Source organism: Metopolophium dirhodum, chromosome 3 (genome assembly GCF_019925205.1).
Source record: "Metopolophium dirhodum isolate CAU chromosome 3, ASM1992520v1, whole genome shotgun sequence".
Lineage (NCBI taxonomy): Eukaryota > Metazoa > Arthropoda > Insecta > Hemiptera > Aphididae > Metopolophium > Metopolophium dirhodum.
Genome location: NC_083562.1, coordinates 18,873,364 through 18,894,551, shown reverse-complemented (window position 1 = coordinate 18,894,551; position 21,188 = coordinate 18,873,364). Strand labels below are relative to the sequence as shown.

At 30.4% G+C, this 21,188-nt stretch overlaps 3 protein-coding genes across 4 annotated transcripts; 1 reads left to right on the top strand and 2 right to left on the bottom strand.

Annotated features, from left to right (window-relative positions):
* Positions 1–1,604: 1,604 nt before the first annotated feature.
* Positions 1,605–3,032, bottom strand: LOC132942207 (alpha-1,3/1,6-mannosyltransferase ALG2). The gene has a single exon (XM_061010524.1). It carries the CDS (start codon positions 2,820–2,822, stop codon positions 1,632–1,634), a length of 1,191 nt encoding a protein of 396 aa, XP_060866507.1. The 5' UTR covers positions 2,823–3,032; the 3' UTR covers positions 1,605–1,631.
* A 146-nt stretch (positions 3,033–3,178) lies between these two features.
* LOC132942208 (uncharacterized) lies at positions 3,179–4,732 on the top strand. Of its 2 annotated transcripts, XM_061010525.1 has the most exons (3): positions 3,179–3,336; positions 3,474–3,782; positions 3,850–4,729. In XM_061010525.1, exons 2-3 carry the CDS (start codon positions 3,480–3,482, stop codon positions 3,982–3,984), a joined length of 438 nt encoding a protein of 145 aa, XP_060866508.1. In that variant the 5' UTR covers positions 3,179–3,336; positions 3,474–3,479; the 3' UTR covers positions 3,985–4,729. The 2 variants fall into 2 exon arrangements, with proteins under 2 accessions (XP_060866508.1, XP_060866509.1); XM_061010526.1 differs by lacking the exon at positions 3,179–3,336 and having other exon boundaries at positions 3,362–3,782; positions 3,850–4,732.
* Positions 4,733–8,249: 3,517 nt separating this feature from the next.
* LOC132942206 (tubulin alpha-1C chain) lies at positions 8,250–20,239 on the bottom strand. Its single transcript, XM_061010523.1, has 4 exons — positions 20,032–20,239; positions 11,813–12,035; positions 10,436–10,977; positions 8,250–10,083 (listed from the first exon to the last, which is right to left on the bottom strand). Exons 1-4 carry the CDS (start codon positions 20,032–20,034, stop codon positions 9,499–9,501), a joined length of 1,353 nt encoding a protein of 450 aa, XP_060866506.1. The 5' UTR covers positions 20,035–20,239; the 3' UTR covers positions 8,250–9,498.
* Positions 20,240–21,188: the final 949 nt, after the last annotated feature.

The following is a 21,188-nucleotide window of genomic DNA, read 5'->3' as shown; positions in this document are numbered from 1 at the left end:
AATCTTCTACAAATATAAAATTATTATAAATACTAAAATTGTTTTTCTAAGTTTAAATATATAAATTCGTCCAAATTTGAACTTGTCTATAAAAAAACTCATATATTTTTATTTTTTAGTGACAGTATATGGACTAGTTATGAAAACCTTGATTTAAAATGTCTATCCTTAGATATAAAATTGAATATATTATACATTTTTAACAACAAAATTATTTACAAATTTTAGTGATTTTGTCAAAATGTGAATTTCGAATTTTTAAAAAAAAATATCGTTTTGATAATAACTTGTGAGGAACCTCGTATAATACGCATATTCGAGCTTTTGACTATGCAAAAATTCGGAAATTGAAAATGCCTATAAATAGCTCAAAAAAGTTAAGTATTTTGAAAATGTCATATAATATAATATGAAATGTTAAAATAAATGTTTGGTGAAAATGTGCAGTAGTATATTATAGATTGTTTGTTTTTGAATTACAACAAAACCAAAAAATTGTTATTAATTTACAAAATTACAAATTTAACCTTTAACACTCATAAAAAGTTAATATGAATTTCCGGTTAAACTATTTTTTCTTGTTAGTGGTAAGTACAAATACTTATGAAGAATCTTGTATTGAATTTTCAAATCTTAGATATAGAAATAACATCTTTCATGAATGTCTAACTACAAAATGATTTACAAATGTATTTCCTTGCATCGTCGCGTTAATTGTCAACTACCGGTCCGGACGTAAATACGTAACGACTATTCCGCCATTTGACGCTGCAGGGAAATTGTACCTTAATAAAAATATATTTTGAATATGTATTCAATATTTTTTAATTGGTATACTATACGAACAACTTATGAGGAACTTTTTACTATATAAATTGTCAAGCTTTTGGATAGAGCGAAAATGTTTTGATTGACATTTAAAATGTCTATAAATAACTTAAAAATCGTCAAAATATTTTGTAAATTATTATCTTATTTTTCCCTATGTTATTGAAAAGTACTGTGAATTTTTTTATGTTGACTCTCCCAAATACCAACTAGATCCAATTTGCTATATGAAACCACCCTCAAAGTTAACGATCAAATCATTTTTTCAACTAATTTTCGTGTGCCCATACACAAAAATTTAAAACATAAAAAAACATTTTAGTGTATAGTCAATCAATACATTCATTGCTCAGCTCAGAATCTAAAATATTTGGATTCAAGTCTGGCACATATTAGGGGAATTTTTCACATAATATGATTTATGATTATTGATAGTAAAAATTACTGATTTTAAAATAAAATTTAAATATATTAACTATAGATGATTGTAAATGTAAATATGATACCAAATAGACATTAGTGAAATAAAAACATTTTTTTTTTTTAAATAGGTATAAGTGTATAACAAGATTACAAGAAGTAAAATTAATAAATATAATGGTTAAAAAATATGTTTGCAACTTTAGTGCTCTAATTTTAAATGCATTGTAATCATAAATATATTTATATTAACCATATAAATAAATTAAATCAATATAAGTAACGTTTGTCTCAAAATAAACTTAAAAAAGCAATTAGGTAATAGAAAAAATGTAGGTTAGACTTATAACCGAATATCACAAAATAAAAATCAAAGTTGTATTTTATTCAGTCTTATATACATTTTCTAATATACTATCTATTTTATTTTTAAATGCCCCAAATGAAAATATATCATCAAATCTCTTTTTTCCATGATTTCCAAATAAATCAGCTTTTCCTTCAATTTCTACAAGCTGTTTTATAGCATCAGCAAAATCTTCAGGTTCAGCATTTCGTAAGTATCCATTATAATCGTTTTCAATAGTCTCTTTGGGCCCACCATTATTAACTGCCACGACTGGTTTACAACAGTACATGGCTTCTAACGGCACAATGCCAAAATGTTCAAAGGATGGAGTATATACCAAGCATAGACAATGCCTAAGGAGTGATATTTTTATGGCGTCCGATGGAGATTTCAAAAATATAATGCGTTCATTGAGCTTCATATCTTGAACAAGACTTACCAGCTCATGAAAATATTCAATATTTTCTAAATTCAAAGGATCATAACCTCCAGCCAAGACAAGTTTAATTTTCTTGTCAGATAACATGTTGAAGCTATGGATAGCCAAACCCAGATTTTTCTTCCTCTCAAACCTATTTATAGATAAGATATATTTACAATTTTCCACGTTCATTAAATCTTTCAATTGTAACGTTTCGGTGTCATCAAAAAACACAGTATTTATGGACGGGTAGACAACCGTCGGTAGTGTCTTAATACTTTTAAATGTACTCCTAAAGACGTCCAACGTGAAATTACTGTTAACCAAGATCATATGAGCGCAAGCAGTGGTCTTCTCTTCTAGCCAGTCCAACGGCAGTCGATAGTATCGCTTCAGAGCGTCGTCATGCGCGGCCAACAGTTGATCGGGATAATGGCAGTAAAACAGGACTTTGCAGGGCATCCAATTCAATATGGGTATGCAGGCCGATATCTGGTCAACGAACACCACGTCAGGATTGATGGAACTGAAAAACGTCAAGTACAACGCGGCGTACACCATGCGAGCGTAACTGCACAGCGCGTAACACTTGCCGAACACCGTCCTCGGTAGCCAATCGCCGACTACCGTCACCGGTAAAGTACCGTCCCTGGTCTCTTCGAAACAGTGCGAGACGCTGTGGTGATTGGTGACGAACCGCACGGCATGGCCAGATTGCTTCATCGCCACGGCCGCGTCGACCACCAACCGTTCGGCACCTCCGATACCCAGATCTGGGTGCAGGAACACTACGTTCAATTTCATCGTGAGACGTCCTCCTCGGTCGACAACATGTACTTAATGGTCCAACGGACACGTCACAAACGCATGTATATAATAATATATTATATTTTATAAGCAGTCAAACGTATGTTATTGTATTAATCCTGATGTGAAAATGCGAAAGGCGAAACGTATATTATTATTTATTGTTTTTGACGCAGAGTTGCCAAAAAAGTTCAAATAATAATTGTTATCACTTATCTTGATTCGACATCGACATAGATAATAATATCATGTAGTCGACTCATCAATTAATACTGTGAATGTGATATTATTATATATACAAAATCATGGAAACAAATATAATTATCAATGTATAATAATATTGACTTATCAAAAACAATAATAATAATAAATAATAATTAAAAATATTGCTGCTTCCCGAATCCCGGATTCGTATCGTAAAATTTGAAAAAAAATAATATATTTTAAGTTGTAAAAACAATTTACAATGTCCTGGCAAATTTGTTAACGATCTTGTTTACCCACATACCAAGTAAGTTTATTATGGCGTACACGTAAGACATATGACGCAGTTCAAGGACTGTTTTAACCCACTTTTCATAGTCGTACAATCTTTTGAAGTTTCGCAACTGAAGTACACATTGATGTTTCTTTTTCTCGATTAAACAGACTAAAATGACTGACGACCTATCACGCAATGAAGCCTCTCGCCAACGACAAGAACGTTGGGAGCATCATATGCACGGCCTTTGTATACTTGACAATCACTTGAATGTCGAAATGGAAATAGCCTCTCACCGATCAGCTGTACTCAACCATCTAGTCGAGCAAGCCAACAGGGTTAAGGATTTGTGGCTTGAATTTCAACGAAAGTCTGATAATGGACGTGTATTGGAAGATACAGCTGTACAAATGGCAATTGAACAACATGGTCTGCAGAGTCATAATTTCCATCAGCCACAATTGCAAAATATAACAGTTAGTACCTAATTGATCATCTAATATAATTTTTATTCCAATCAATAGACGTTTTCCTTGATTTTAGATTGTGTCACAACCTCCAAGTAAACCTCCAGAAATAGATTGCGATGATGTATTTAATCAAGCTGTGTCTGCAGCAATTGTCGCAAATGGATTAATGACTACTACAACTACTCAACAAGAAAATTTTAATATGTAATATTTTTATGCAAACATTTATATCATCACCAAGGGACAACATCTTGAAAAGAAAATAATATTTCTACACCATTACTTCATAAAAATTTGGTAAATATTTATTTACATAACAACATTAAATCCTAAACTACTTCAATTTTATCGAATGAAAAATGATTACCTAAATGTTTTAAACCCGAATATGTGATAGAAACACCATTTTTTTTAACAAGTCATTCAATTTATTGTATTCATAAAATCTCATAGTATATCTTATTTTTATGATTATTTATAATTTGTTTAAGTCTTCTTTTGCTTTACCTATTATTTTTAGTAAAATGATTTATTTAATTTTTAAGCTGATTGTTCAAACTATTGTATATAATTTCTTTACGTGTAAGCATTTTAATATTAATTTTTTTTTGTATTTTACGCAATACTTTTTATTAATTTGCAGATGGTGATAGAAATAATAACATTTTATATATTTATAAAATAAAAAAAAAATCTTGTATTAAGTATAATAAATATTATATTAGTCCCTATTGTGATTGATATGAATTGATGAAAGGTTTAAGTTAACTAAAATATTCAAAATATATTATACAAATATATTTTGTTTTATAGATGTGTTCAAATATTACAATAATGACTGTGTGTACATAATACATACATATTATATTATTATTTTTTACATACTATTGTTGTTATTACTTTAAAAACATATTATTAATTATCATAGATTACTATTCCATTTAAATATTATGTACATTAAAAATACAAAATAATCATTCTTCTAATAAAAATTCAAAGTATTATAGTTAGGTAATTAAATTATAGTTATTATATTTTTATTTTTAGAAAAATTAAATATTTTTTTTTACGTTTGATTTTTTTGTTTTTAATTAATAAAGCTAAGTACATTTAAAATAAATGTTTTTGTGATTTTTTTTATAATTATTATTGTGATATGTTTTTGATAAATATATTTAGTTTTGATTTTATAATTAATAACTATGATTTTCTCGTTTTTATTGTGACAAGGGTCAAATGTGTTGTTCTTTTCATTATTCCTTATTTCTATGTCATTATATATCATTTTCGTCTATATGTCCCAAAATACTGTATACCTGACTTATTCTAAAAATTATCAAACATTATTTTTCTGGTATAATTGTTATTTTTAAGTTGTAACAATTTAGTAAAAATAAATTGTGTAATTTTGATTAATGTTCATTTTAATATTAATTAATTTAATAATATAACAATTGTAAACAATATTTTGATCTATGTACATAAACCTACTTGTCCATTTATGACTGTCAAAATAAAGGTAGTTTCAAATTATTGTGAGTACGGTTTACACATAATTATAACTTATAATATAAAACCACTGTTTTTTGTACTTAGCATCAGGTGCGGATTGGTAAAATAGGGTACGGGATGGTACACAATTTAAAGGACAAATAACAAAAATTGTTGGGGCAAATTTAAAACATGTAGATTATAAAATATTAATATATTTTATTTTGTTTTGAAAAAATATTGAATATACATTAAAAACATAAATTATAAATACCAAGTTACAACAAACTTTCAATCAAAATTGTACAATATTATAGAATACTAATAATCGTAAGTTGGTAATAATCTGCTGTTCATTAGGTGTCTAGAATCTTTAAATATATAATAAATAATATTCGGCTAATATACTTTAGGGCAAGGGATGCTGTCCGCGCCTGCTTGGCATACACTTAAGCTTACTCAAAATTAAAATAATTTTTAAGAGATTTTATTTTTATCATTTTAAAGATTTATATTTTGACATTTTATTACTTCTAAACAAAAATATATAATATTGTGTATTTGTGTGGTATGACTAGTATGAGATACTATTAATTAAGTATTAACTATATAAGTTAGCAGTAAAAAGTTCATAATTTTTCTTTACAATCTGTGTGTTACTGAATTTTTCAAACATATTGCCATTGATTATAAATACTAGTATTTACTAGATGATAGTACTATAATATTAGGTAATATACCAGTTTCCACGGACCACATTATATGAGTACAGTTTTGCCATTTGAGTTTTTAATAATGGGTGCTAAAATTTAAGTATGCCACTTTTTCTTTATTATAGTGAATACCCAATACATGTTCCTATTTTATGTATGTATGGGGTTGAAAGATTAAAATATATTTAATTTTTTAATGAATTATTTAGTTGATAGAAACAAAAAGTTAAAAACAATGAATGGTATCAAAGGCGATCACAAGGTAGCGTTTTGGGTCCCACATTTTTCATTCTGTATACATTACTAGTAGGTATATATGATTTGGTAACACACATTTTAATATAATTATATGATGATGACACTAATAATTGTCTACTTTAGTGGTTGGCAACAGGTGGCACACAGTCTGCATCTGGCCCGCACAACTTTTCTATACGGTCATTATTTTTAAAATAAGACTAAAAGATATTAACTTTTGAATACGTACGCTACAGAGTCCAAAAATGTTGCCAACTCTGTTCTACATTATTCTGATATCTCTTGGACAGTTGGACTGACATGTGAACGGTCAACTACCTAAGTCCCAAATCATAAAAAACTTTCAATTAGGAAATTCTATTATGAAATACAAATTTCATTAATTTCTCAATTCTTAGAGATAAAAATATTTTTATCGTTTAATGGTAGATTGTTGAAGAAATGGAAACTTATGTAGTGATATTATAATATGACAAAGTGTGACATTCGAGAAAAACATCAGATGGACTCCACATGTCCATCTTAAATCTAAGATTTGAAAATTTAATACAAAATTCCTCATAAATTTGACTATAGCTTTATCAAAAGAAAAAAAAAATCTCTACCAAAACGTCAAATTAAATTTTTATGAGCATTGTAAGTTCAAATTTTTATAAAATTTGGTATTCATGTGATTATCTTACTATGTTGTAATTCATAAACGAATAATCGTAGACACTTGAAATTTAAATCTTATGTTTATTTTATCAATTTTTATACTTAATAAAATTTTCAAAATATTTCGATTTGTTTTGAGCTGTTTAGAGTCATTTCCAATTTTTTTAGTTTTTTTTCTATAAATGTCAATAAAATTTTATTTGTTGGGTCAAAAAGCGTGAAAATGTAATAGGTACAAGGCTCCTGATATATTGTTACAATACCAGTTGAAAAATATTATAATCACATAGGCACAATTATCAAATTTAAAAACTATTTTGTAGGTACAATTTTATAAAATGTTCAACTTTTATATCCAAGCATTGAATATTTTAAAGGTTCCACGTACTTAGGTTATTCTGTAACCAAAAAATCTAAAAAATATAAAAGCACAGTTTTTTTTTATACTTCAAATTATGAAGAAATTACATGTTAAATAACCAAGAATGACGATTTTAGTTATTTTTTTGCAACTTACTGACTGCCGTCTTAATAATAAGTAATTCAGATTTATATAAATACCTATAATATAAAATAATTAACTATAAAGACTTGCCAAATAGACGCGGTTTATTAATTAAACAATAATATAAATCACGCATTATTATTAATTCCACGAAAATAGATTTCTAAAATATCTATCATATTAAAAATATTTGATATTTTCCACCGTCGGAATCGATACATTAATATTAAGATACTAGATATAGGTATGTAATATCGTTTATATTTATTTAAAATCGAAACAGTCGAAAAAAAATCAACAACAATAAGTCATTAAAAAAATAATCGAACAAGTATTAACCGCGTGCACCTGCGATAAATAAATATATTTATTTTAAATTGCTCGTTCGAATTATTATTCAAACATCGTCAAATGGTCCAGCATAATGCATATCCACAGTATATTCCAGTATTTACAATGAAATACATATACCAGCCGCCCAGACAGGTTAGCAAGTATGCAACTATACGTGGGCTCTCGAGGGGGGTAGGTGTAAACTACTGGTGTCACGGAGTAAATAAATATATAATATAAACTATAGTATATAAAAATTAATTTCAGTGATGATAAAAATTAACTTTTTTAACTGCATGTTCTCTCAAAATACCTCTGTGTGCCACTGTACCTACTCAAATAATGAGACACGTGTTGCGCATTGTCGACGACCCTGCGCAACCATCTACTTTATGTATATGAATACTGTGTGATAATTACATATATAAATATTAAAATTTTGTTTAGAGACGTGTAAATGGGTAAGACGGATAAGACAAAGTAGGCAATGGATTTTTTTGTTTTTACCAAAGAGAGTAAGTAGCATTACTATATTATATTATAGTATACATACGAATTACAATTATTATCATTACAATTACATAATAAAAAACTATCGTAAAAATAATTATATATATAATATTATAAAATCTTATGTCTACGTTAGTTAACGTCAATAATAATTAATAAGTTATAATGTGTTAATGTTATATTAAACTAAAAAGAACAAATTTGAAATTTGAAAATAAAAAGAGCATAAAACTATCTTTAGGTAAATAGGTACTGTTAGTCGTTATACGAGCTGAGATATTATAGTATATAATAAATATGCAAACGATCTGATTTTATGTACGGAGTGGGGAGTAGAGGGTTCAAATCCCACCCTCTTAAATTTTTTTACAATGGAAAAAAATACAAATTCCCATCAATATTAAGTTTATATATTTTTTTGAAATGTTTTGTAATTATTATAAACTTTACCCACCCCCCTCCACCATACAAAATGCATGCAGTCCATTATGCCACCGATCAACACTTATAATATACAATATTATAAAATATGTATTTAGCTAAAAATAACCTTCGTGTATTAATGTCATATATTTTGTCCATGTCCGGTGGTCGATCGATTGTACGTGTTAGTGTAAGTAAATTATTCAAATTTCAGATTTTAAAGCCATTTAAGCTTTTAAGCAATTAATAGTAGAATGTATTTCAAAAATTTGAAACAGCCATTTCAACGATATAAAACGCACCCGTTGCCCGTTGGGGATTAATTTTAATATATATTATGTATTGTATTTAAAGAGTACCTATATTGTTATAAATATGCAGAGCTCGAATTGAGTGGGGAAGGGACAGCGTTTTTTCAGGTTAACACAATATATTCATTTAATGTATAAAAATAAAAAATAACTTTTTGCATTTGCATCTAGTGTACGTTAATCGTAATATGTATAGCGATCGAAATAATATGTGAAACAATCGCATAGCCCCCATCGAGTTATCTACGTGGAGTTCGATCATTGCAACGGACGACAAACATGTCTTTCACGACTTATTATAGTAACTCCTTTTATTTTTCCAATTCGAGCACTGGTTATTGTTATTATTATTTCATTTTTATTGTGATATCATAATAATATTATTGTCATCGTACGAGCGACACACGAGGACGGAAATTTCTGTAACCAGAGAGATCGTTGTCTGCGGGATCGGACGGCGGCAGTCGTTCGCGATGTTGAAACGGCGGCGGTAGTGGTGGTTGAGGTGGTGCAGGTGGTTGTTAGTATTCGTCTCCGTCGTCGCCGTCACCGTCCGCCGAATCGGTGGCAACTTCCTCGTAATCCTTCTCCAACGCGGCCAGGTCCTCGCGGGCCTCGCTAAACTCGCCTTCCTCCATGCCTTCACCCACGTACCAGTGGACGAACGCGCGCTTCGCGTACATCAAGTCGAACTTGTGGTCGAGCCGTGCCCAGGCCTCGGCGATGGCCGTCGTATTGGACAGCATGCACACGGCCCTCTGCACTTTGGCCAGATCACCACCCGGAACAACGGTCGGTGGCTGGTAGTTGATACCCACCTTGAACCCGGTTGGGCACCAGTCCACAAACTGTATGGTCCTCTTTGTCTTGATTGTGGCGATGGCCGCGTTCACGTCCTTCGGCACCACATCGCCCCTGTACAGCATGCAACACGCCATGTACTTTCCGTGCCGCGGGTCACACTTGACCATCTGGTTGGCCGGCTCAAAACAGGCGTTCGTGATCTCGGCCACGGTCATCTGTTCGTGATACGCCTTCTCGGCCGATATCACCGGCGCATATGTGGCCAGCGGGAAGTGGATCCGCGGGTACGGCACCAGATTTGTCTACAGTAAACAGATAGACGTGAACCATTATTATTTTTATAAATTTTCCTAAAAAGTACCCCTTAGAGCTTTGTACCCCCCCCCCCCCCAACAAGTGTTCAAAACCTGTTACAAATTTTCATTAACTTTAAAGTCAGATGTATTATCATTGGCCAAGCTTGGGTACATAAAATACTTTTAATTTTGACTGAATAAATTCTTATTATTAGAGGCCTATTATTAGAGTTGTGTCCTAGATGAAATAGATGAATATACTTGATAACAAAATATCGTTAATTTTCTTAGAAAAATAATAAGTAATAATAATACAACATGATGTGTTATACAAATTAATTTATTATGATTTTTTTACTTGAAACTCTGTCAAGTCGACGTTCAACGCGCCGTCAAACCTTAGCGACGCCGTAATGGAAGACACGATCTGGCCAATCAATCGGTTTAAGTTGGTGTACGTGGGCCGTTCAATGTCCAAGTTCCGGCGACATATGTCGTAGATGGCCTCGTTGTCCACCATGAACGAACAGTCTGAGTGCTCGAGCGTGGTGTGCGTGGTCAGTATTGAGTTGTACGGCTCGACCACGGCCGTGGACACCTGTGGTGCCGGGTAGATGGAGAACTCCAACTTGCTCTTTTTCCCGTAGTCCACGCTCAGCCGTTCCATGAGCAGTGACGTGAACCCGGAACCGGTTCCACCACCGAACGAGTGGAATACCAGGAAACCCTGCAAACCGGTGCATTGGTCGGACAGCTTCCGGATCCGGTCCAGCACGATGTCGACGATCTCCTTACCGATAGTGTAGTGGCCACGGGCGTAGTTGTTGGCCGCATCCTCTTTGCCGGTGATCAGCTGTTCGGGGTGAAACAGTTGTCTGTACGTGCCTGTACGTACTTCGTCTGCAGCAACAACATATACGTGATGATTCAATACGTTATACAAAATATAAAGGCATGTGATGAATGATGATGCTGTTGAGATTACAGGTATAGATTTTATAAAACAGCTGTGAGTAGGTACTGAGGACAGTAATGGTGTATGCATTGGAATATACGGACAGTCGCCAGTCGACAGTAAAACAGAGCAGAGGGCGAGTGTAGTAGAGATGAGAATGCTAATATGGATTTGTAGGGTGTCAGGACTCAGGGTGACAAGGGTAGATAGAATAAGATATAAATTCATTATAGATAGTGCAGGAGTTGCACAAATTACAAATAAAATGAGGGGGGAATAGGTAAAGATGGTTCGGTTACGTTATGAGTAGAGGTGTCAGTACGATTATGAAAATAAACCTAGAAGGAATAGAAGAAGGTAAGTAGATGATAAGGGTAAGACCGGAGAAGAGATGGACAAACAAAATAAAGAATAACACGAAAATAGCTGAGCTAAGTCATAAGTAAAATTTAAAATTCCAAAATATAGAATTTGATTAAATTTACTATTAAAAGAAAAAAAATGGGGTTTTAAGCATAATTGGTGAATACTTCAAACTATATTAAATAAAAAAAACCAATTATTTGAAAAACGTAAATAATTTATAAAAACAATACCTAATAAGTGTCATCTCTTTATGAAATCACCATGGACGATTATATTTACTTCGATAATGTAAAATATGAAAATTTGTCGAACACAGACTGTTTTGGAGCACAAAGAATAATCATATTGCTCTATATGACTGTCTAATGAGCACACCTAATATAATAATTAATAGGTAAAGAAAAAATTGCTTACCGACAACGGTTGGCTCCAAATCAACAAACACAGCTCTTGGAACGTGTTTCCCAGCTCCGGTCTCGCTAAAAAATGTGTTGAAACTATCATCTCCTCCACCGATCGTCTTGTCCGATGGCATTTGTCCGTCAGGTTGAATGCCATGTTCCAAGCAGTATAGCTCCCAACACGCATTACCGATCTGGACACCGGCTTGACCAATATGTACTGATATACACTCACGCTAAAAAATAAATTCATAAATAACATTAATAATTATTATTTTATCTAACAAAACAATTAATTCACTTAATATGGCGAATAAATTATAGTGTGACATGTAAATAATAAATTATGTTATTTTATACTGGATTACTGGGTAATGAACTACCTCAATTATAAATTAGAATATAGGTGGGGTGTTGTGTGTTTTTAAAGTGCACTTTATGCACCCATGGGTATAATTTTCATTGTTGATACACTTTATGACTAAATGTAATACTAATTTTCAATAATATTTTGATTTGGGATATTTAATGATATCAGGTGAGTATATTTCAATTGAGTCTACACTTTTACGGAATTAGATTAATTTGAGATTAAAAATTATATAGCTGTATATTACTTCTGTAGTTCTGTTCACAAAAATGGTAAACGAAACCGGTACTATATAAATTCAATAGCTAATAGAAATTATTGATTCAATTGTTTATGAAACTTTAAACACATTGCAGGTAATCGTATGCACGGTATGCTATCGATTGTAGAAATATACAATCTATGAATACGTCAAGTATTTTTTAGAAACAAATAGAAGATTTGAAAAAATAATAATATTTCAGCACATGGTAGGTACCCAGTAACAAATTAACATTTTAAACATTATTCTGTTTATTAAATTTGAGCAATATTATTTTGGCATTCTTTAAAAATATATTTAATATAATATATTATTTATAAACTAATAGCAATGGAACCTCAAATAACCAAAAATAAATTCAACATATCGAAACTTCGAGTTACCGGGGTAATTTAAAATAGTATGTGAATGAATGGGGACTGAAAAAAAAAATCTATATATTGAAACTTTGAGATTCCGGCCGCAAGTAGTAGCCAGTATGTGCCAATTAATATTTTCCATATTATACCTAGGTATGCATTATACTATTCCATAATATACATGCGGTATACTTCTGTAGCCCCTTAATATATTTAATTCGCCATCTATATTTTCGGTATAATATTATCCGAAGTACCTACTATTGCGTAGCAGTGTCACTATTTGATGATTTGTGGCTAATAATAAGATTTATACTCGATTATTTAAGTATTATTTATTTAAGTATTTTATTTAAGTATTATTTATACTCGAAGTTTTTTAAATGCTTAAGGTTCAATGTATAAAAAAATAATTAAACCAAGTCACCAAGTGCATTCTCTGTGAAGGCACTTCGGGAAACACAGATCAGGTACCCACAATTTCGTTGCCACCTCTGTCCGCCTCGCGTTAATTTTTTATAAGAAATAATTTATATAGACGTTGATGTGTTAATGTGCAAAACGAACGAAAATAATAATAATAATGAATGGAAACACACGTATTGTCTTTATCCGAATTGCTTATTTTTCTTAATTAATTTTTTTCTTATATTCAAACTGCTTTTTTTCAAACATATCAATGATGGCGACGCGTTAAACCGTGTCTTTGGATTTGGTGCGTTCTATATTATATTATAGTGTTGTTATTATTATGTATTTTACATTTTTACGTCACCGTCGAGTCATGATATGACTAGCGATCCGAAAAAGGTTCGACCGACCTCTACGCGAGGCAATGATAATAATATTATATCCGAGAGACGTCGTGGTGAACGGAAGACTCTAAATATTATCGTAATCCCACCGTAACCGATAAACAGAAGAACCAAATTGCGAATTACCTCTGGGACGCAGGAAACCGTCATACGATGCACACTACCTATATACATATTATATAAACATTAAACCTATGTATACATTCAATACAAATCTAATATTGTAATCATACTGTCGTCTGCCGGACGGGAGCGGCGATGAAATTAGGCATAAACTGCTGCGTGTGTGGGTGTATTATCTCTCTCGGTCGGATATGGTGAAAAATATAATAATAATAAATAAGGACAACGGCGATAATAAAAATGAGAAACGTCAGAAATCGCTAATGGAAACAATTACCATAATAAATTACCACAATTATTATACTGTTATATTATATGGGTTTTGTCGAGCATATTATATAATAGGCCGTTTATATATATAATAATATATAATATTATAATATAAATATAAGGACGAGTGACGCAGTTTATACCGGACGATAATATTATAGGCGTTGGGCTCGGTGGATAATTGCATGGGGACCACGGACGTACAACTATTAACACGCGATCGTGATAATGATAATAATAAGAAATATATCTTTGTTTTTTATAGTGTAAATATTACGTATAATAGCAGTATAAAAGCACGTTTACACGTAAAAACCATCCTAAGATAACCTGTTTGGACTAATATTGTAACACAGAGCTTTAAAAAAAAAATCGTTTTTGATGGGTCAACATAATATTCTACCTATTAGGGTCTAGGATTGTTTTAAACTTTAAAACCATCTAAATCCGAATCCATCTATATACTCGACATTCGACAACGTTTTATTAAGAGGCCCGACTTCCCCTAACAAATCACCCCTATATATATGATCCTTATATTCTTCAACCGAAGACGAAGCTAATATATTAATTAATAGTATGAACATGGAATTGACAGTTATTATTTTCAAAACATGACGTTTCTACGGAATCGATAAAATATAGATACATGCTAGATGTTTTTTTTTTTAAAAAAAAAGATGAATGTGTATACAGCAACAAAAGTGACTTTTTTGTCAACTATCTTAGTAAACTCCTTCCAATACACGTAAAAGCGTAATCATAGTTAATATTATCCTATTAACCTCGATGAACCATGTCTCATAAATCATAATAGCCATTAATAACTTATACATGCTACTTAATTTTCTTCTAGATACTGTTTTAATAATTGCATTTACATTAACCCTGAAAAAAGCCTAATAGATGTTTGTCCCTAAAATAGACAACACCCTATATTTTGTCATTTTTAGCAGTCCACACCCAATTAATTTTATAGTGAAGAATTTATTGCCATCGATATGTTTCAATTAAAGTATTTCTCGATTTATAAAATTTTATTAAAACGTATGTGTATAACTAAAAATATTTTACACATTATGACGTGTACTACTACTATTTATATTATATATCATGCACTCAGTAGCTCAATAATTTAAAGTTCAAAATATTAATAGATTATTACTTTTTTTTGCATTTTAGGTAGGTAGGTATATTTAAAAATGTGCATTTTTATTTTAAACAACAGAAAATAAGCAAACGATCAGATTATATTAGTTAGAACTTTAGAATTTATGATAGATACTTAATGGTTTATATTGCTATTAAATAAACACGGGGTAACATATAGGTACCTGTTCATTTATGTTAGACCAAACTTCAATTTAATTTAGATAACAACGTATCTACTTACTATCTATGACCTATGTAGGTATCTATAAACATTAAACAATACGCATCTTGATAAATATATCATCGTTTTGTTTAAAATGTCATATCACCAAAAATCATTATTTTTATTAAGTTATAAACTTTTATAAGTATAAAAAAGTAATCAATATAAATGTTTCATATTTCAACTTTATTTTTGCTTTTAATTCTATTGAATATTTAATAATTGATTATTGTGTAGGTACTCTTTTTCTTTCGCTATTTGATTATTCACAATAATAGACAGTAGCCAGTAGGCACTCGTTGAATTGACATTGTGAAATGATGAACAAATAAAACACGATTTTTAAAGCATATCTTGAAATATTCTCCCACTTCTTAAAATTAAATTCCAATTTTCTTACTCAAGTCTAAATAAATACAAATTATACAGGTACAATAAAATAATAACTCATAATTATTATATTGATTCATCTTGAGCATAATGTACAATTTCAAGGTTATAAAGAACTGAATTTTAAATTTTAATGTTCATATATTATGATCAAATTTAAAGATAATTAGAAAACTATCAATACCTAAAAAATACAATGTAAATATTATATAACACAACCTTACTGAACCTAACCTAATCTAAGAATAATTGATGTCATCAATTTCTTCATGGCATTTATAGTTTATACCTTCTTTTTTTTAACCTAATAAAAAATAAATAAATAAAAAATGTTCACAATATAGTCATAATATTTTTGCGATATAATAACACATAATTTTTAGTATATTTATAACAATCTGTAGAGTTTCATTGGAAATAATAATACATTTAATTATGTAACTCATGCTCTTAAATTATTTAAATAATATATTTTCTATGACCTAACCTAACCTAACCTAACGAATTCTCGTTCGACGATGCATTTCTCTCTATTCTTAATCAAGAGGGTTCGCATATTATGTTGCTCCGTCGTACTACTACTAACGCGTAATGTATCAAAATATACATCCGTATATAGTAGTTCCAATTTTGTATTGTTAGCTTAAATATTAGAGTGAATTGAGTATTGACCTATTATGAACATTATCTACATATGTTCTCTAGTTGGGTGTTTACGATATTTAAATTTTTAAATAAATTATGAGAATTTTTAAATATTAATATTTTACATATTCATAACTTATATAAAAATTTAAATATCGTAAAAAACCATCGAAAGAAGACAGACAATGTTCTAACATTTAAGTTTGATTGGTAATAGGTCAATTCACTCTAATATTTAAGCTAACAACACAAAATTGGAACTGCTGGATGTAAATTTTGATATATTATGCGTTAGTAAGACGGAGACAACACATGCTTGTAAGGAGTTCTCTTCAAATAAAAAAATATAACTAATAATCTATATTATGTAATCCAAAACCAATAATTAAAAAGTTTTTATTAAGGTGTTCTGAATTATTTTTAAAATATACGTACAAATAAGTGTACATAAAAAACATAAAAAAAAATATAGGTACTTTATAAAACACATATAATGAAGAATTTAAAAATTGAGACAACACTTTTTTATAGCTACCTAATTAAAATATTAGTGAACACCAAAGTATTGAGACGCAAAAAACACCTTGGGTATTATGTATACTGTATATTAGATTATATTTCATTGTAAACACTTTATAAATATTTTAATTTATAGGTACCTAATTTTGTTCATATTATTATTTCTGTCACCTGTCAGTTGTCATATTAAGACACTTAACACACTTGCAATCCTAATCGGCCATCGCTACTGTGTTTCTTTTCTAAGACTTGTCCGTCCGAAATAACGGGATTGTTTCCATCTATAATATACTTTTGATCTTAAATTTACACATATAACTCTTTTTTAAATTCAGTATATTTATAATTTATTAATACTGCAATCCGTGCTCGATGAAACAAAAACATTTCACGCCTATTATGCTTTTATGTGGCTTTTCATAGATGACTAAACAACTTGTTTTTCTCGTTGTTCTCTCGTTTTAATGAAACCTAATATACATATATATCCACCTATTTTATTGTTGCAAAACAAATTATGTCTTCTTAAATTACTAACACTCAATAACCCTATAATATGACTTATTTGGATCACTCGTGTTAAATAGTTAAATCGGGTGAATACGTATTATGATTTATGACTAGTTATTATGAGTGGTTTTAATAATTTATTATTTGCAATGATTATCAATTATCAATAACAACATGACAGTATTTTGAGGTATTTGTGTCTCAAAAATCTCATAAGGTAATAATAACATAAAACTTGTAATAGTTAAAAAACAATTCCTCAAGCTATATACCTACACATTTAATTTACCTATACACTATAGTATATACTAGTAGGTACTATAAATAAATAGTAAATAGGCACTTTGAGTGCGATCAATAATAAATAATACCAAGCTATTTTTTTATCACAGCTCATCAATTCCTGTGAATTATTTTTCCTAAAGAACTATTTACGAAATATTATTATAATTTATAGTTATTTATCAAACCTAAAACATTCAGGTCCATCATTTATATATAGGAGCTACTAAGTATTGAACAAATGTTACTTAGTAGAGTAGTTAATAATAATAAATTCGATACACTATATTGTATAGAAAATTGACAAAATGACAACGAATGAAATTAAAATAAATAAGACAAAAATCTAAATGATTTATACGTCGATATAGTGTAATATATTGTGTATTATAATCACTTTAAAATTTAAAAGAAATTTCATTACTCGCGAATATTTAAACATATATATATATGTGTGTTTCTGTATTTGTGCTTACCTACCTATTATACATATTATCGAGTAGTTCTATTTTTATGCCGATATTGAGGGTCCTGCTAAGGGGGGACTGTTGGACCTGGAGTACCTATTTTAGGGGATTGTAGCCCGTACAAATTAATTTGTTATTTTTGAAATTTTATTAGGAATACTTATTTTTACATTAAATGCGTTGCGAATTTAATTTTGGAATTATTTGCTGTCAAAAAATAAATTTTATGTTTAAAACCACATAAGTTCGTTTTTTAAATTTAAAACTATATAGAGTTTCTAAAATGTCTAAAATAATTATTTTTAAATCTACATTTCTTTCATTTATTAGAGAATAGAAGTAAATATAGTGCATAAAGTTCTGTAAATTAATACATTTTAGTGTTCTAATAGTTACGCGTACCAAGCTAGGTATATAATCAATCAAATGTCTACATAAATACTTCAACTACGCTATAATTTATGACTAACGTAGTTGAAGTATAGCCACTTTTCTTAAATTCTTGAAGGTATTCGTACTTCTTGTCTCTTGATGTAAATATTTATATTCTGAATTAAGATTATATTTATTATTTTATGTTTACTCAGATCTCAGACAACATATTTAAATATCAACACATTTATTAAATTTTGAGTATTTCATAATGCTGTGATATGAAGTAGAAATAGATTATAAAACAAATACAATATTAAAATAAGTCAAACATTGTGTTCGATTAAATTTGAATCAAACTTATCGCGTGTTAAAAGTAAATATAGTTTCTGTTTGTTATTTGTGTGTAGGTATATTTATGTTTAACACATTTTTCTTAATAAATAGAAAACTAAACATTTTATTTTATATTGTTTAGATAGAAGTTGAACTTTAAAACATACCACAGGGCTTTTCCAAAAATATTCTGTTGGTTTTAAATATCAAAAACCTTTATTTAAAAAAAAAATGGGTCCATCATTATCTGTAATATATATTACCAATAATTTCCTTGGATATAGTTGGATACGTCTTATATTTATTTAAATTTCAATAAAATTGGTACATTCAAAATAGTATAAATAGTAAATAGTACAATAGTCTAACTCTTAACTGTAATACTGTATATAGACCTTCCACCATTTTACCTGTTCCCACGACGTCTATAGAATGTACAGCACTATAGCTCTTTTATCACATAGATTATTTAATGTGGTATGATGGCGTATACGTTCAATACGCGCACGGTGTCCACCGCAATTATTAGCGATTTGTTACACATGCACATGTACGCGTATCTATTTATGACAGGCTGTTGATGTAATATGTAGCGACCGTCATCAGCATAAAATATGTACCTATACTCTAACGGGTTCGTTCACTCGTGTTGAATCAATGGGTTTTATTTAAGTCCGGAGAAGATATTATATATGAGAAATGTATAATATAATACGTGTTTTTATTTTACTTTCCTTCGTCTGCAGCGCCCATAAAAGTGGATTTACAGAAACAACGAATGTAAAATGAAGTGAAAACCGCAGATGTGCAGCGTTAAATGTATATAGGTATATGTATAATATATTGTCCATTGCAGACGACGAACGGTCAAATCGATTAGCAACGGTTTTAGTGTAAGACGTAACCGGTGTCCCGGGAAATGACAATTTTCCCAAATGGAAAGCGCGCGGTAAAAAAGAGGAAGAAAATCGTGACTAATGTCGTCGAACGTTCCGGAACGTCGGCGACGCAATGATTCAAAAGTCTCTCCGATAAAATTTGAATGACGGGAAAAACAATAATAATAATAATTATAATAAGAAAAAAATTAAAAAAAAAAAAAAAAAAAACAATAAAAAAAATCTAATTTCCGCTTACCATTTTCGACGGTCGTTTGCAGCGATTTCGATCTCAACAGTAAATCACTATGTACCTGTATGGGTTTTCGACGACGGAAAAGTATTAGCCAAGTATCACGATGTGGTTGATGTGTTTCCGTATATCAAGGCGGTGGTAGCGTTCGAAGTTGTTTCGCACGGACTTAACGGAAGACACTGAGACGCGTCACTTACCGTGCTCGCGTTCTTATATAGGCGCGACTGCCGTCACCGCCGCCGCCGCCGTACACGGGGACTGTATGTACGGGTATGCGTCTTGGTCGGTTGCACCCGCGAGACAGCGGCCCCTTCCACCGCCCTCGGCTCGGTATATATAGTAATAATAATGAAAAAAAAAACCACAAAAAACCGCGGTTTGGATGTTTAATATGCACTTACTCCGGTTATATGATGTGGACTTTAATAATAATAACACAATAATATATATATATGTACCCGCCCACCATTCACCCACTGGTAGGGTTGCTTACATCACTCGCGGGTCCTGCCGTCGTCAGTCGATGACCACAAATGGATTATACTGAGGTCGGTCCACGAACGATTTCCATGTGAATTATTATACCTACTCGTGTGATTTACATTTATATATAGGTAGGTAGTGCTACCACTATAGGCAAGTTACGCTCTTTTTATGAGCTTGCACTTGGTTAGCGGATGATATATAAGTAGGTAGGTATACGTCTCATCATTATCCCACAGAGGACGCAGATAATAGTGTTGTAAAAGATATTTATTGTTTCCTTGAATTATCCGTTTAATGTTTGTCTTCGAAAGACAGACCCATTACTGCAGTACATTGTAATAGTATTGAATTATTCGGAGTTACGTTAGTCTTCAATACCATATATTATATTATACATTTTAGTAATTTTACTTTTTTAGTATTATGTATTTTTAACACAAATGTTGTGTTCAAATTATATACTACGTAATGCACGTTTAATATACAAAATTATTATTGTACGAAATACGAATTACTTAAACTAGAAACGTCGAGCGTCGGATAAAATATTTATTGAGCACCATTAAAAAATACTATTATCCATATATTTACGGTTATTTGTTATTAATTAACGGTTAACTTTTAAATGGCAACTTTATCGACCTATTTCTAATAATGTTTTAAGTTTTTGTGTT

Coding starts and splice junctions, on each gene's coding strand:
- LOC132942207 (XM_061010524.1), bottom strand. CDS start 2,822: ATGAAATTGAACGTAGTGTTCCTGCACCCAGATCTGGGTATCGGAGGT.
- LOC132942208 (XM_061010526.1), top strand. CDS start 3,480: ATGACTGACGACCTATCACGCAATGAAGCCTCTCGCCAACGACAAGAA. Junction 3,783..3,849: donor CACAATTGCAAAATATAACA/GTTAGTACCTAA, acceptor CCTTGATTTTAG/ATTGTGTCACAACCTCCAAG.
- LOC132942206 (XM_061010523.1), bottom strand. Junction 10,978..11,812: donor TTTGGAGCCAACCGTTGTCG/GTAAGCAATTTT, acceptor TTGTTGCTGCAG/ACGAAGTACGTACAGGCACG. Junction 10,084..10,435: donor TCGACTTGACAGAGTTTCAA/GTAAAAAAATCA, acceptor TGTTTACTGTAG/ACAAATCTGGTGCCGTACCC.